We start from the raw sequence: 14,440 nt of genomic DNA on the forward strand, positions 1-14,440 counted from the left end.
ACTAGCAGTGGCAAGACTGTTGGGACGCTCCGGTGAAGTCTCAGCTGTCGATAGAGCAGGTCAGGAGCCGCGTAAAAGCTGTATTGCGGTGGATGCAACGGGATATGGGATGAGGTGAGTGAGAAGTATGGAGTGGAGAGTTGACGGTATGTAGCTATTTTGATCCGACACAACCGAGGTTTCATGTTGCTCATACCTCTCATCTTTGCCCTTATCTTTACACTCTCTCGCTCGGTCTAGTCGGTCGAGATGGTTCCATGGAGTGCTGCCAGGACGAAGGTGCGTACCTCTCCCCTTTACTGCTAGCGTCAGGCTTTCGAAATGAGGCTGGACGACCCGCTTGGCATGGTCGAGACTTCGGCTCTACCATGTTCGACCTAGATTGCTTTAGCTGATCAAGCTAGGTCCAAATCCGTCTGTCAATCCAGCGACTACGGACACTACAGGAGAAGAAGCTCGCCCTGGCCAAGAAGTCCAGAAGGGAGATAGCGGACTTGGTGCTGAAGGGGAGGATCGAGACCGCCCGGCTAAGGGTGGAGGGGTTGATACAGGATGACATCTACGTGGAGTTGCTAGAAGTCTTGGAGGTGAGTGCGCGGTGCTGCAAGACCCTAGATATCGCTGGATATCTAGTAATGGCTGAGCTAATTACTCAGCTATACGCCGAAACCCTGCAAGCTCGGTTTGGGCTGCTCGAGTCGACGGGGTAAGTTGACAGCTTTCTTGCGGCAGCGCAGCTCGGCTGGCCATCTGTCTGTTCGGTCCAGCGCATGATTAGCTTACTATACTAGTGGTGAAACACCAGAGCCATCCATCGCGGATGCGGTCAACGCGATCGTCTACTCTGCGCCCCGGACAGAGTTAAAGGAGCTGCACGCGCTGCGGGAGATGCTGATGCATAAGGTCGGTCTCTCAAGTTTCTTTGCCCCTCTGCTCGGATGATAATCTTGACCTGACCTAGCGAGCTGATGCCGCAGTACGGCCGCCAATTCTCCCTCGACCTCCAAGTATCCGATCCACCTCCCCCTCAAGTCCCAAAACGCGTAACCTCCAAAATCGCCGTCTTTGTCCCTCCGAAAGAGCTGGTCGATGCCTACCTCAGCGAAATAGCCAAAGGGTACGGCGTGGCGTGGATACCTGATCCTGAACCGTTCTCGGGCGTCGAGGGCGAGGCCGAGGCCGGGGACGAGGCGGAAGACAAGGCGGACAAGGGGAAGGCGAGGAATGGGGATGGCGAGAAGAAGGATGAGGACGACGTGGATGATGATCTAGGCGGTAGCGGAGGTGGGGATCTAGGCGAGGAGAGCGGAAAGGCAGGAAGCGCAGCAGCGAATCTTCCTGATGGACCGGAGAAGGATGCGTGGGCATCCGGGGCGGAAGTCAAGCTTCCTACGGCACCAGCACAGCCGGCAGGGGGGAAGAAGATGACGCCGGAGGAGGAGCTGGCTAAGCGGTTCGAGAGGCTCAAGCAGCTCAGATGAGGCTGGGGATGGGTGACTGGTGCGGGACTAGGGGATAGGAATCTTGAGGTGATGGTTGTATCTAATGTTACAATGAGGCTGATGTGGCTGACCTCCGACGGACCGGCGGGGCAGCCATTCGTCCCTCGCTCTCACTTGATGATACAGATGATCATGGCTCACGTTGCTGACCTCCAACGGATTGGCGGGGCAGCCAGTCGTCCCTCGCTTTCACGTGACGATACTGATGATCACGGCTCACGTCCTGATAAATGAATGCCATTCTGGTACATATACACAACTCCGCAGTAACATTACATCCTCACACTTCAGACTCCTCGCCGGGATGCGACTTTGCCCCGTCTTCGGGTACGAGCTCCGACTTGGTGTCGATGTAGCCCCTTGGCGGGACGATCCTGTACTCGACTCCGGCCGTTGCGTACTCACATGCCCTTTGTGTTTCGTACATCTCGAGCGCGGCAATCATCGAAGGGGCCTGCGAGCATGGTCGGACCTTGACAATCACAATGCTGCCCCGACTCAACTTGGCAGGGTCGATGAGTACATTGCTCAAAGCCTTGGCGCTGATCTGGTCCGTGCTCAGCGAAGCGAGGGGCGGCCCACATTGCCACGTCAGCGTCACGGAGCGAGTGGGGTCGCGGGCGGGTCTCCAACTCGGCCTTGGAGGGGTGTTGTCGTCTTCGATGAGACTCGTACTCGGCTTTGAATCGATCCGCGCATGGAGGGTAAATCTCGGAGTCAGCTCGCCTGAGAGGCAAACTTCTCGAAACTCATCCCTCGTAGAAGCCTCTTCCACAGGCAGCCAGTGGACTTCCAGGTCGTTTGTCCGTGCGATTGAGTTTAAGCCGTCTCTGATTCGATTCGCGCGGCCAGGTCCGTATTCCCTCCTTCCTTGGTCAGTCGTCGCTGACTCAAGGTGATCTGACAAGACCACCATTGAGAGATTGGCACTGACACCATCGTTCACCTTGAGCTTCTTCCAACCGCTCACTGTATCAACGAACTTCAAGACCTCGTGCTTGGTACCTGGAAGACCGTTCTCATCAGTCGGTGTCATCGGAAAGATCGACCAGCATGCAGCATTGTTGAGCTCTCGAGTCCGAAGCCAGGTCTTCATCGCAGCTTGCGGGCTCTCTGTGAGGTACACGATCACGTCGGCGGTAGGCTCCAGACCGAACCAAGTTCGCAGGTTAGAGGGTGTGATGGCGAGGTTTGTAAGGCTGCCCGACTTCACGGCTTCATCGTACGACACGCGCCGGAGAAACTGTCGCTGGCTTAGCGCATATCGAAGGATGACCTCAAAGCACGCGCACAACTCACATGGCTGACCCAGCGGAAAGTATCAACCAGCTCGGACTGGACATCGTGGGTGCGATGGCCTGTGGCCGGATCCTGACGAGTGATAAGGTAGGACCGATCCCGATACTTCTGCATGATCTGGACAGCCAACTCGTCCGGCAATCGTTCTCCGCGGGAATTGAAGCTGTTAAACTTTGCAGTGGGGGAAGCCATAGTGTGTAACAGGCCAGGTGTGGTGTGCAGGCGACCTATTGAAGACTCGATTCCGCAAGATATGGGACAGCGAGGACAAGTAGGTGGACAGAAGAAAGGGTTACTGATGTCGCCACCCTCGACATATGGGGGTACCCTGGATGATTGAGCAGCTTGCCACTCGGCTGATCATCCTTGCATTTCCTGCAGCCTACTTTGTCATCCCTTTCATTCGTGGATCTGTGAGCTAAGGTCCACCTTGACCTCGTCACTGCATCTTGAGCGCCCACAACGCACGCCACCAAGCCCTCATTTTGCCTGCTCCTTTCACGACCAACCCCTTTTGCGATCTCGAACGCTTGCCATGAGCATATGGCTGCCAGTGCTACGCATGACTGATACTCCCGCGATGCACACGACATACATGCCAAGACCGTTCCAGTTCTATATCTGCTGCTTTACACACCCGCCCCTGAGAGGCGAAACCGCATACCCAAACATCTTCTGTACCCAAGCTACTCATGACGCCGCACGCCTATTAGGCGCTACCCAACCCTGATTCCGATGGCTCCGATCAGTCCGATACCGTAGTCCCGCCGTTCTCCGTTTCAGCAGCCGATGGCGCAGTGGAATTTCCCTCGGTCGAGACGTTGGGCGCCGTTTCCGGCTCCTTGTATCCAGGGGGTGGGACGATCCGCATGGTGACCCCATTGGCCTTCATGTTCTTCGCAGCGACAGCCTCCCTTTTCTTGAGATAATCCACCAATTTCTTGGTATGCTTGCCGCCAAAGACATTGTAGGTGATGGTACTCCCTTTGGGCAGCTTGGTCGAGCCTGTGGTCCCGAAGTCACCCGTCAATTTTGTCAGGTCCTCCAGTTTCCCCTTGTCGTCAACGGGGGGGAAGCAGAAGATCTCCAGAGAGACCGGGGCCGCCCCCGTGTCGCGATTCAACCGACACAGATCAATCACTCTCTTCCCGTCTGTGTACAACGAGAACTCCCCACTCATCTTGAACAAAGGTATGGTGGCCGACCGGGTGGATCCAGGCGGAGGGGCGTCTGCGTTTGTGACATAGTGGACCGACCCCCCATTGTCAGGATCCACCCACGACATGAGGTAGGAACGGATGCTCCCGTTCTCAAATGGCCGAAAAACCTCGGGGCCCTCCCCAGTAGTCTCGCTTTGTATGATCAAGACTTTCTTTGCCGTAGGCGTAGAGCTGTCTGGCTTTTTGAATTTGCCGATGCTGAGTGCCCGCGCAAAGGCTTCCGTGTCTGCCGTGAGACGTATGCGAGTTGTAGTCCCACTTGGTAAGGTTTCGTCCGTGAAGCGCACACCAGGAACGCGAAGCGTAGGACTGATCTCCGGCCCGTCACTCTTGCGCATCCCGAGAAGATGATCACTCAGCCTGACTTTGGTCGGAACGTTCAGTAGCTTGCGAATGTTGTCGACTGTAACGAGGAGACCGGGATCGTCGCTGGCGGGACCGACAGCGGTTATGGCGTGTTGGCGGAAGGCCTGCAGATCAGCACATGCACAAGTGCAGCCACTAGTTATACAAGTTGATAAAGTTAGCACTGCAGGCACAGGGCACCCACTTACGCGACTGAGCTGACTGAGTGGCGTGGCGAGGATCACAGGAGCGAGTTTGTTCTGGTTCAGCGCGATGGTCGTCACGGTCTGTCCTTTGTCGTCGAGGGTCTTCGTCAGACTACGACAGAGTCGGGGACGACCGGGGTTGCGAATCCCGAGCTCCCAGTAAATCTGATCAACCAGCTCTCCCGGTGAGGGCAATGGCTTGTATTCGGTCGCCTGTTCTGTGGTATCTGACATGATGAGGTTGTGTGAGAAGTCAAGAGGCTAGGTAAGGAACGGTGATTGCAGAGTAAGATGTTTAAATGTATATGTACGAAAGAAGACTCTGGCTGGTGGGAACGATTTTTATGGGGCTTTGGGGTGGGGTACTCTGCCGGCTCGCCCTCTTTTCGCTTTCAGACTGGATTGTCGAGCTTGTTCGCCCTTGGAGCTCGCGCCTTGCCATTTAAATCCTTTGCAATCCACCTCCTCTTGAGCTGGTTAGTGGCGTCAGAGCTAAGCCGTCCTTTCAGCCGCTGCACCGCCTCGCCGATGTGTTTGGAAGACTCTGCGCCGCTCTGACCTCCTTGCCATGATCCGGCCGAGTATTCTGCTCCCGCCCACATCCGCAGTGAGCACAAGTCGGCAGGGCACAATCAGCTGTCAGTACTGAGACAGCCATGGATTTGAGCAGAATCAGTACTCGCTCTATGCATCACGCCTTCACCTCCTTCCCATCCCTCCACACCACCGTCCTTGCCCCCTGCAGTCCCCCCTCGACCTTTTCCGCCAACCTCCAAAACTCTTTACCCACCGACCCCGCCTCATTCCCCGGCGTCAAAACCACCCCATTCGCCGACGTATAAACCGGTATACCCGCCGCGAGCGCCCTGGGCAGGTCCAGATATATAAGCAGCGTGGAGTTGGGGCGAGGGATGATATGATGCTCCGATAGAGAGAGGGCCGGGGCAAAATGGATATGTTGACGAGCCATGCGAGACAGGCCTTGCTGTTCTGGGAACCATTCAGCTGAAGTCCGTGCGTATTCGCCGGGAGGCTGGGACTCACTCAGAGTCTCCCATAGATCCCATCGAGTCCCATGGACTATCAACCCCGCCCTCTTTCGGCCTTCTTCATCGTCCAATACCGCCTCCAGATGCGCCACGCCCTCCAGAGCGATCGAGTGCCCCTGGCTCGCGCGGATGTAGTAGCCGCCTCGAGGGTCCGGGTCCGATACTTCTTCGACCGCCGGGTCCGGTAGAATGACCAGAGGAAGCTCTGTCGACGTGATTTGTGCCGGCGACAGTAAGACGGGAAGGGCGTCGACGGAGGCCGTAGCCGACTCGACGGGAGGTTCGGGCGCTGTGACGGGTTCGCCAGGCGCCGAGGCACCTTTCTCTCCGACCTCGACCGCGTCAACGCCCGAAGCCACCTCCTCGACTTTCTTCCCGCCTTGACCTTGCCCTTGACCCTTCCCCTTCCCCTTATTCTGCCCCTTGCCCTTCTTTGGTGGCGGGGGTGAGGGGTCATACCCGAAGACCAGCTCGAACCGCTTCTTGGCATTCTCCTCCACGAGTCGGAGCACCATATCCTTATCAACGTCTCTCATCTTCGGGCGTGCGAGCTGTATCATCAGCACCTAGTCTGTCCAGGCTCATGACAGTCTAGCTCGTCCCGGGCGAGGGATGGGGACGTACCACATCGTCAAGCCGTATAAACCCGTCTGAGCGGATATGAAGCCCCTCTTTTTCGGCACCGTGCCGCAGGATATACGCGAGACCTTTCGATGCCCTCACATCCGGTGTCTCTGGCGGTCTAGGCATGGTAGTACAGAGCGGAATGAGGTAGAGAAGATAGAAGACATGCGATTCGAAATCTGGCCGAAATCTGAAACATGCCGAGTGATGGTTACGTAAAAGTGATTTCCCTATAGGAGGGAGATTTTTGGCGGTGGTATGTCTGCTCTCTAGTCTCTTTCTCTCATCTGAGTAGTGTACTACTACACCTCCTGACCGCCAACAGCTGCTACAAAGACGTAGTCGACCTAGCATAATGTCAGCCCCAGCGAAGAAAGCGGCGCCAAAGGCCAAGGCCTCACTCATTGCGGCCGCCAACCAGCCTGAAGCCTCTTCATCCAGCGCTCCAGTCCCGCCAACTCTCAACAGAGCTCCGACTGCAGCTTCGTCGTCCTCGGCGCCGCAGCGAGCGGGAACTGCTGCTTCAACGGCGAGCGGGTCCGGATCTGCGAGATCCACACCGGCAGATGGTACCCTGGCGCCAATAGCTACGGGCTCAAGGTTGAAGTTCAAGCCGAAGGTGCCTATCAGGAAGGCCAAGATGTAAGTGCTCGTCTAGACGTCCCGTGGTGTTCCAAGCTAATCATACAGAGAGCCCGAGGTCAAGCCTGTAAGTCCAGCGAATTGAGTGAGACAAGTACGCTCAGCTGACTTTACAGGAACCGGCAGCGGCACCTCCGCCGACCAGGGGTGGTGCACGAGGTGGACGAGGCGCACGCGGTGGTCCGGGTACTCGAGGTGGTCGCGGAGGACGAGGAGGTGCAGCCGCGCCCGGTCTGTCAATCGCATCAGGCATCTTTGGTGGTCCTCGAAACATCCGTAAGTCTACCCCTATCATTTGGCAGCTTGGGCCGAGCTGATGTTCAGCTTCGACTCGAGGCGGAAGCAACGCTGCTCCAACCCGCATGTTCTTCGACGACGTCGCGGATGTCTACTCGGACGACGAAGAGACCGGGACCAAAGCGGACAACATCGTCGATATCAGTGCCGTGTCCGGACTCGGCGAGAGCGCGCCGACATCCCTCATCCGAGCCGGACGCGAGACGGGCAAAGGCAAGGAGGAAGAGGACGACAAGAAGCGGCGAAAGGACGAACGGGCGGCCAAGCGGGCCCAGGCGAGTCGGAAGGGCAAGGAACGGGCGTACGGGAATGTCAAGAATGAGGATGTCAAGCCAGAGCCGGTCTCGCCTGTCAAGAGGGGGATGGACTTGGACCTGGATCTGGGTGACGACTTTGATATGGAGGAGATGATGAATGCGGGCGTGAGGCCGCCGGTGGGGCTCAGGACGGACGATCATTTGATGGATGGGGATCTGGACCAGGATAGGGATACACAAGGAAGGAGGCTGAATGAGGCGGGGGAGGAGGTGAATGAGGCGCAGATGATGGATTTGAGCGAGAGTGAAGAGGAGGAAGAGGAGGAGAGTATGGAGGGGGACTTTGTGCCTACACCAGGATTTGTAAGTGGGACATTCCACTTGGATATGCGGTTTGTGAATAAAGCTGATCGGCAGGACGACCCCAGCTCTAAACTATACATCTTTCAATTCCCCAATCTCTTCCCCAACTTCCTTCCTCGAGATCCAGTCGACCTTACCGGCGACGGCGATGTCAAGCCAGACGTAAAGCCTGATCTCAAGCCGTCCGCGGCAGATCTGCGAGCGGGCGCAAAGAAGAAGAAGGAGGCGGTCGTTCCAGAGGGGAGAGTGGGGAGTCTGGTGGTCATGCGGAGTGGGAAGGTCAAGGTGGTCATGGGGAATGAGATTGTTATGAACGTGAGTCTCATTGGACACACCTTTATTCAGCTGGATGTATACCTCTGTGTCAGGTGGAAAGCTGATATCGCAGATTACGCCAGGCGTACCATGTACCTTCCTGCAACACCTCGTCCACCTCGACACACCCAACAAATCCGCCAATGTCCTTGGCGAGATCAACAAGCACTACGTCGTCACGCCCGATATCGATCGACTGCTCAAGGAGCTCTGGCTGAATGATGGGGAAACACCAGGGGAGAAGGCCAAGGTGAGGGTTAAGGTCAAGGCGGAGAAGCTAGACGATGGGTTGCAGCGGATGGACGATGATTAGTCGATCCGGGGCCGATGGGGCTGGGGAAGGGGGTCTATCATGCCAATTATAACTTCGACCACGCTCGAGAGAGCTTATGCACATCATCATGATACAACACCTCTCCCTGGCACGCATATCTACTGCTCGTCCTCGTCCAAGAACGCCTGCTTGACGGCCGCATCGCAGCTCGCCGTATCTTTGCAAACCATCCATCGTCCCAATCCATCATCCTTCTCCCCTTCCTTCTCCTCACCGCCGCCCTCCACCCCGGCCATCAAGCCCGCAATCCCCGCACCCAGCTGAAACTGCTTTATCGTCACCTCTGACCGACCCCTTTCGCGCCCACACAAGACACACATCTCCGCATCCACCTCATCGACCTGCCGCACCCCGCCGGAATTGCTTATCCAGTGCGGCAAACCGGCCGGGCGGGCGGTATTGCTGTCGGTCTCTTGCCAGGATGATTTCCGGCCTTCGGCCTGTTGGGCCTGAGCGAGGCGCCAAGTGGGTAGCAGACCGGCTCGGAGTGGCCGAAGGGTGGATTGTTGGGAGTTGAGGAAGGCGGGACGGACGGTCAGGCTGCCGGTTGAGTGGGCGTCGGATGGAGGAGGGGAGTGGCCTGTTCGCGGGTTGTGTGCGTGGGTGTGAGCGTCGGTCGGCAGGGAGTGTGAAGCACTCTGGTGGTCCGGATCGGGATAGGGCGTCAAGGGTAGCGCGACGGAGATCAGTCGGGGCGCGGTCGGTTGATGCTGCAGGGGGTGGATGGACGTGAGTGGTAAAATGGAGTCCAAGGGGGCGATAGGAGGGTCGAGGGCGGATAAGGCGAGAGTCCGGCCTTGCTCGTTTGGGCCGGGTATCTCAGCTGGCGCGGGAGCCACGGGGGGTAGGGCTGGTGGAGTGTAGGCTGGGACAGGCTGCATTTTACAGACCGTCGGCGATGATCCAGGGGAAGGTCGAGCGGATACGCGCATAGCCGTCTGGATGGCACGGGTGAGCTGTCAGCAGAATCCAGTATGATCAGTGAGAGAGATAGATGGGCTGGGCTTGGTCTGTAGCACATGCGAGGACCGTAACGCTACCCCCTACCCAGACTGACTCGTTCGAGGCATGATCAAAAGATCGAGACCAAAGGATGTCCGAGGTGTCCGAGGAGTTTGTATCAAAGGATCGCTAGACTCTCGTCATTCTAGCTGGCGCTGTACAGCTAGTCCAGAGTCGGATGGCATCAGTGGCTGTCAAGATATGAGGTGTATGTCTTGCGCCTGATCTAGCATCAGAAGCAGCACGTGCAGATGCGGTATAGGCGCGCTGTCTTGGGCACAGAGTTACAACATCCCGATGATCGCATTTCAAACATTCAACATTCATTCTCAAAGCTGAAGGTGTCAGCTCCGTCCTAGCGGGAAGCATATATACACGCCAACGCACCATTACTACACGTTATGACACCCCTCGCTCCACTCGATCCGTCCTCGCAGCGCCGGCTTCTGCCCTAACACGGTCTGGCTCGTCCTCCCTCTCTTCCAAGATCGTCTGCTTCTCCCTCGTCACGACCGAAGGCAGAGCAGGCGCCAGACCGCCCGCGCTTCCATTCCCCGCCTGACCCTTCTTTGCGGTGGTGAGCTTGCTGAGCTGGTCGTTGCTGGACAGCGGGACGCCGATAGCGAGAGGCACACCCAGCGCTTGGCGGAGCTTCTCGGTGACGGAGATTTGTTTCTTTGTGCGTGCGGAGCTGGGGCGTCAGCTCATAATCCTATCTTACACGCGGGCGAATTGATCAACTCACCCTTGCCAGATGAGAACACCAGCCCCGATGCCGCTCAAGAAACCCAGAGGGATCAGACTCCCCGTAGTCCACGCCGGCCGCTGGTACTGATTCAGCCCCCACATACAACCGCAGAGGATACACTGGAACGCCGAGTTGAGGTCCATGAGGATAGTATTCCATAAAGCCCAGGACATGGGGAACGCGCGATGGGTCGAGGTGGCGTGGGGACGGTACCATGTCTGCGAGTCAGCAATCACCACAATCGCAGTAGGATGTATCGCTCACCTGGCTCTTGGCAAACATCTCTTGCTGGTACTTCAACCGCGCCCGCTCCTTCTCCGTCAAGACCGACACATACTCCTCCTGATCTTTTGGATCTTCTATATCGTTCGGGTCTTCGATAGGCGGTAGACCTTGCTTCTTGCGGAGCCGATGGGTCTTTTGCCGTAATGTCCAGATGATTGACATCCCTGCAAAGTCAGCTATGCGACCTTTGCGGAGGTCAAAGCGAGCTGGGTAGCTCACGGTAAGTGTCCTGCGCCCGCCAGGGTATAAGGCCCACCCCCGTAATCGTGAATAACGCATTGACGATCTGACTCGATATTTCCACCCAGCGATCTTGCCAGTACTTGCTAGGCGTCGGGATCCAGTTCAAGAGGAAGAAGACAATCGCCGCTCCCCAGAACACCACAAGGATCCCGTATATCCCCGTGGCGAACCCCATCGGGGTCTTGAGAAACACCCAAAGCCCCTTCAGACCCTTGACGATCTTTTGCCGCTTCGTCTCGTGGAGGACTTGCCGGACGTGCGCGTCGAGCGAGTGGACAGAGGCCAGCGAGTCTCGTGACGCGGTGGTGTGCAGCTCGGCAGCTTTGGGTGGGTACAGACCGGGGGTCTCGGCGGGGCTGTTGAGCTGGGAGTTGAGGCGGGAGGCGGTATGGGGTACGGAGGAATCGGAACGCATGGTGGAGCGAGGGAAGGAGGGTCGGCGGGTCGAGGAAGGGGCCGAGGGGAAGAGGGAAGCGACGGTAGATGCGCGTTTTCGTGTTGCCGAGTCCGAAGTGTCAAGGTATTCTTCGCCATCTTCTTGCTTAGATGAGCGGCTTAGAGCGTTAGCCAAAGGTCTAGCAGTGCAAACGAGACACTCACCCGCTGTCTTCATTGCCGAGCTTTATTTCTGGCCGTCTTGACCAGAGCGCCGGGAAGTGCGGGAGGAAGATACCATTCGTGACGTTCTGAAGATGATTGACTGAAGGTCAGCGTCATTTCCAAGAGGTCAGGCGGGACGTACCAGTCGACACCTCCGGATCAATAACATCTAGCATCCCCACCACCTCATCCCCCAGCTCCCGATTCTCTTCGTCCCGATCGTCATCCCCCTTCTTGCCCTTCGGAGACGGTACCATCTCGTACGCCACCGGTCCCGATCCAGACCGTTCCCTTGGTCCTCCGGACGATACACTTCCCCTCAGCCTATCCACCACAGAGCTCCGCCTCTTCCGCTTCACATCCCCATCCCCGGTCAAGATCGCTTCCTCGTCATCTGGCCCGTCCTTGCCATCACGAGAACCAGCAAAAGAGGCGCGGATAGCCCTCGGGAGGCTCTGCCTGTTGCTCGCGGTCGAGTCGGAGCGGGGCCGGAGTGAGACCGAGATGGATTGATTGTGCCGGCGAGCAGAGGACGGGGTGGGTGGATCTTGTTGGGCGGCAGACCGCGTTGGAGTCGTGGAGCCGTCTCCGGCGTACGTGACATGTGCCGGTGTTGTTGTCGCAGTCGCTGGTGCGCCTGGGGCGGTGACGACTGCGTGATCCGTTTGGCTTGGGGGGTTTGACCGGTAGATGGGAAGGATTGGACCGCTGGAACGGCTGTCGGGCGCGCCAGATTCGCTCATTTTGCCGCTATACAGCTATGGGCTGCACTGAATATAGCTGGTACTGAGCTGTCTATATAGATGAGATAGGTGGAGATAAGAGGTGGAAGAAAATAGCGGAAGATGGGGATCTTGTTTGGTCCAGAACACCGCTTACGGCTTGCCCCACTTGGACCGGCGACCAAGGCTAAGCCTTCTGACCATGTTCGCGACGCATCGTCAAGTATCGCTTGATGGTCCAGCATCTCCTCAAGCCCCTCATTAAATATATACATGAGGCCCTGCTGACATCACTCGCGCGACCGCTCTGCCAACACCTGTAGCGACTTTGTATACGCCTTCAACTCCTCGTCCGCCTTCTCTAACTCTCGCGCCATCGCCAAAGCAGCGTTCCGCACGGCCCTGATCTTCTTCTGCATGGCGTGCGCCTCATCCATCATCCATGCTGCATCGCCTGAGGTTGCAGCGATACCCAAGTCGACGGAGGCGGACGATAGAGCCGAAGTTGCTTTTTGGCACGCGGGGATGCGAGTGTCCAGCACCGACCGGCTGGCGATTGCCATTTGGTCGGCGAATCGCTCCAGCTTTTGCTCCGCATGGTGTCTAGGCCGGCCGCCGGAATCTTATGTGAGGGCCGGGAGCTCGGAGGGTCTCGCGATCCCGATCGAGGTGAAGTCTAGTGTTGCTAGATGGCGGCGTCTCTCGATGGGCAGTCTGGTCAGATCAGCTCAGTCCTTGCGCCTAGAGACTGAACCGCTCACTGCTGTAGATGATCCAGGTATTCCATCTGCGCGTCCCAGTCCCAGACCGGATCATCGTCCTCCCCAATGTACACCCGGGCTCTTTCCGCAAGACACCCGTACAACATCCTGATGATATTGAACATGGGCGTCTTGGCGTCTGCCACAAAAAGTGTGAGGTCGTTGATGTTACCGCCCCGGTCGAGACCTTCCGGCAATAGCAGCGGTAGGCAGACTGCCTCGGCATCCTCGATCCCGCTGACAGCGATGTGTAGCTGTGAGAGATTCGGTAGGTAGTTCCGTATGACCGTTACCAGGGCTGGTAGGTCCGCGTACCGAATGAGGGTCCGAGCTTCGTCGTAGATGTCCGAGTATCGTTCGGCGCCGCTGCTCAGATGGAGTGATCCAAGCGACGACAGCGCGACGCGCGCAAAACGCTCAAAGTCCGAGATATTGTAGGGTGAGATATTTTGGCAATTGATAAGAATAAGGCGACGCGTTACACCGTTGGCCGTTTGACGCTCGTATAAGCGTGCGAGGGTGTCCAGGGAGATAGGCAGATTGAAGGTCCGTATCCCGCCGCCGAGAAGCGCAAAGACGGGACCTTCACATAGAGCGGCGGTCCACCGATCGACGAGCCTCTGGTCTACTACCCCCTCGTGGGAGGGATATAGCCAAGGGTCGACAAAGGCTTTGAAGGTGTAGCCATGAGGAGCTGGCTTAGTGACGGAGTCCATCTCGCCGAGCTCGTCCAGCGTGGCCGAAGGACCGTCCGCCAAGCTCATGCCGTATAGGCGTGTATGCTCGATGACACCGGTATCCTCATCCGTCATGATAACCCGCCAGGATGGCTGGTTGCCCAAGGGCTCGTATTCTGTCCCGAAGAGTATCTCCTGTAGCTTTGGGCACAGCTGCCGAATATTAGGAACGATGGCATTGAAGCGTTCCAGGTGGTAGTCGTCGGTCCAGTCCTCGACCTCGGCGGGGGAGGCGCCAGGGTCTGGCAGACCGAACCCCAGCGCGTCGAGCGACTCGACGGTGTAGGTGATACCGGTGGCGTCGATGTAGCGGATGCCGTTGCAGTAAAGCTCTTCACGAGGCTACGCTATCAGCTTTCTTGTAACAATCTTGTTCGCTTTGACTTTTGGGATTCCGTATCTGGGCTGGACATACCGAGGCTATATCCATCTTCTCCACGGCCTCGTACTCCACCCTCCTGTATAGCTTCCCCGCCACGTCCCTCATCCCCTCTCTATCCACCCGCATCATGACCGCCAGATCCGCCTTATCCAGATAGCCGAGTATGGCATCTCGAATCTCGCCCAGTTTCCAAGCCTTCTGGCTTGCTCGAAGCTCCGTGCCGGTGGGCAGAGCGGGCGGATAGCCATCTAGCTGGCCGATCCGGTGATTCTGAGGAGGTGTAGAGGTCATTGATTGAGACGAATGAAGAGCAAAGCCAAAGGTTGAAATGAGGAATGAGGAGTTTTGAGTGAGAGATTGTGCGGAGCCAAACTTGAACTGGCTGATATTCGACCTGCCGGCCATAGGAGCTCGTACAGCCTTGACCTCATAGCTGACTGAACGCCGATATACCCCCCTTATATACATCAGAACACTGCAACGTTTCTTGGAGAAGATCCGTCCGCC

General features: G+C 57.3%; 8 protein-coding genes across 8 annotated transcripts; 2 read left to right on the forward strand and 6 right to left on the reverse strand.

Moving 5' to 3' along the window:
- Positions 1 to 249: 249 nt before the first annotated feature.
- MKK02DRAFT_30737 (regulator of Vps4 activity in the MVB pathway-domain-containing protein) lies at positions 250 to 1,481 on the forward strand (the record flags this gene model as incomplete). Its single annotated transcript, XM_053088121.1, has 5 exons — positions 250 to 279; positions 405 to 587; positions 657 to 706; positions 792 to 903; positions 978 to 1,481. The coding sequence occupies 5 exons, from the start codon at positions 250 to 252 to the stop codon at positions 1,479 to 1,481; spliced, it is 879 nt and encodes a 292-aa protein (XP_052941509.1).
- Positions 1,482 to 1,782: 301 nt separating this feature from the next.
- On the reverse strand, positions 1,783 to 2,993 carry MKK02DRAFT_41360 (uncharacterized protein; the record flags this gene model as incomplete). The annotated part of the gene is made up of 3 exons (XM_053091536.1): positions 1,783 to 2,212; positions 2,393 to 2,751; positions 2,802 to 2,993. 3 exons carry the CDS (start codon positions 2,991 to 2,993, stop codon positions 1,783 to 1,785), a joined length of 981 nt encoding a protein of 326 aa, XP_052941510.1.
- A 553-nt stretch (positions 2,994 to 3,546) lies between these two features.
- On the reverse strand, positions 3,547 to 4,806 carry MKK02DRAFT_30739 (uncharacterized protein; the record flags this gene model as incomplete). Its single annotated transcript, XM_053088122.1, has 2 exons — positions 3,547 to 4,491; positions 4,576 to 4,806. The coding sequence occupies 2 exons, from the start codon at positions 4,804 to 4,806 to the stop codon at positions 3,547 to 3,549; spliced, it is 1,176 nt and encodes a 391-aa protein (XP_052941511.1).
- A 457-nt stretch (positions 4,807 to 5,263) lies between these two features.
- Positions 5,264 to 6,371, reverse strand: MKK02DRAFT_41362 (putative tRNA 2'-phosphotransferase; the record flags this gene model as incomplete). The annotated part of the gene is made up of 3 exons (XM_053091537.1): positions 5,264 to 5,562; positions 5,617 to 6,172; positions 6,246 to 6,371. The coding sequence occupies 3 exons, from the start codon at positions 6,369 to 6,371 to the stop codon at positions 5,264 to 5,266; spliced, it is 981 nt and encodes a 326-aa protein (XP_052941512.1).
- A 229-nt stretch (positions 6,372 to 6,600) lies between these two features.
- On the forward strand, positions 6,601 to 8,432 carry MKK02DRAFT_30741 (RNA polymerase III RPC4-domain-containing protein; the record flags this gene model as incomplete). The annotated part of the gene is made up of 6 exons (XM_053088123.1): positions 6,601 to 6,887; positions 6,936 to 6,954; positions 7,004 to 7,163; positions 7,212 to 7,804; positions 7,859 to 8,119; positions 8,193 to 8,432. The coding sequence occupies 6 exons, from the start codon at positions 6,601 to 6,603 to the stop codon at positions 8,430 to 8,432; spliced, it is 1,560 nt and encodes a 519-aa protein (XP_052941513.1).
- A 119-nt stretch (positions 8,433 to 8,551) lies between these two features.
- On the reverse strand, positions 8,552 to 9,334 carry MKK02DRAFT_41364 (uncharacterized protein; the record flags this gene model as incomplete). Its single annotated transcript, XM_053091538.1, has 1 exon — positions 8,552 to 9,334. One exon carries the CDS (start codon positions 9,332 to 9,334, stop codon positions 8,552 to 8,554), a length of 783 nt encoding a protein of 260 aa, XP_052941514.1.
- Positions 9,335 to 9,854: 520 nt separating this feature from the next.
- On the reverse strand, positions 9,855 to 12,074 carry MKK02DRAFT_30743 (uncharacterized protein; the record flags this gene model as incomplete). The annotated part of the gene is made up of 6 exons (XM_053088124.1): positions 9,855 to 10,146; positions 10,201 to 10,421; positions 10,468 to 10,652; positions 10,708 to 11,285; positions 11,332 to 11,431; positions 11,474 to 12,074. 6 exons carry the CDS (start codon positions 12,072 to 12,074, stop codon positions 9,855 to 9,857), a joined length of 1,977 nt encoding a protein of 658 aa, XP_052941515.1.
- A 269-nt stretch (positions 12,075 to 12,343) lies between these two features.
- MKK02DRAFT_30744 (uncharacterized protein) lies at positions 12,344 to 14,338 on the reverse strand (the record flags this gene model as incomplete). Its single annotated transcript, XM_053088125.1, has 3 exons — positions 12,344 to 12,656; positions 12,815 to 13,893; positions 13,967 to 14,338. The coding sequence occupies 3 exons, from the start codon at positions 14,336 to 14,338 to the stop codon at positions 12,344 to 12,346; spliced, it is 1,764 nt and encodes a 587-aa protein (XP_052941516.1).
- Between the last annotated feature and the right edge of the window lie 102 nt (positions 14,339 to 14,440).

This window comes from Dioszegia hungarica (assembly GCF_025882075.1).
Source record: "Dioszegia hungarica strain PDD-24b-2 chromosome Unknown MKK02contig_32, whole genome shotgun sequence".
NCBI classification, from domain to species: domain Eukaryota; kingdom Fungi; phylum Basidiomycota; class Tremellomycetes; order Tremellales; family Bulleribasidiaceae; genus Dioszegia; species Dioszegia hungarica.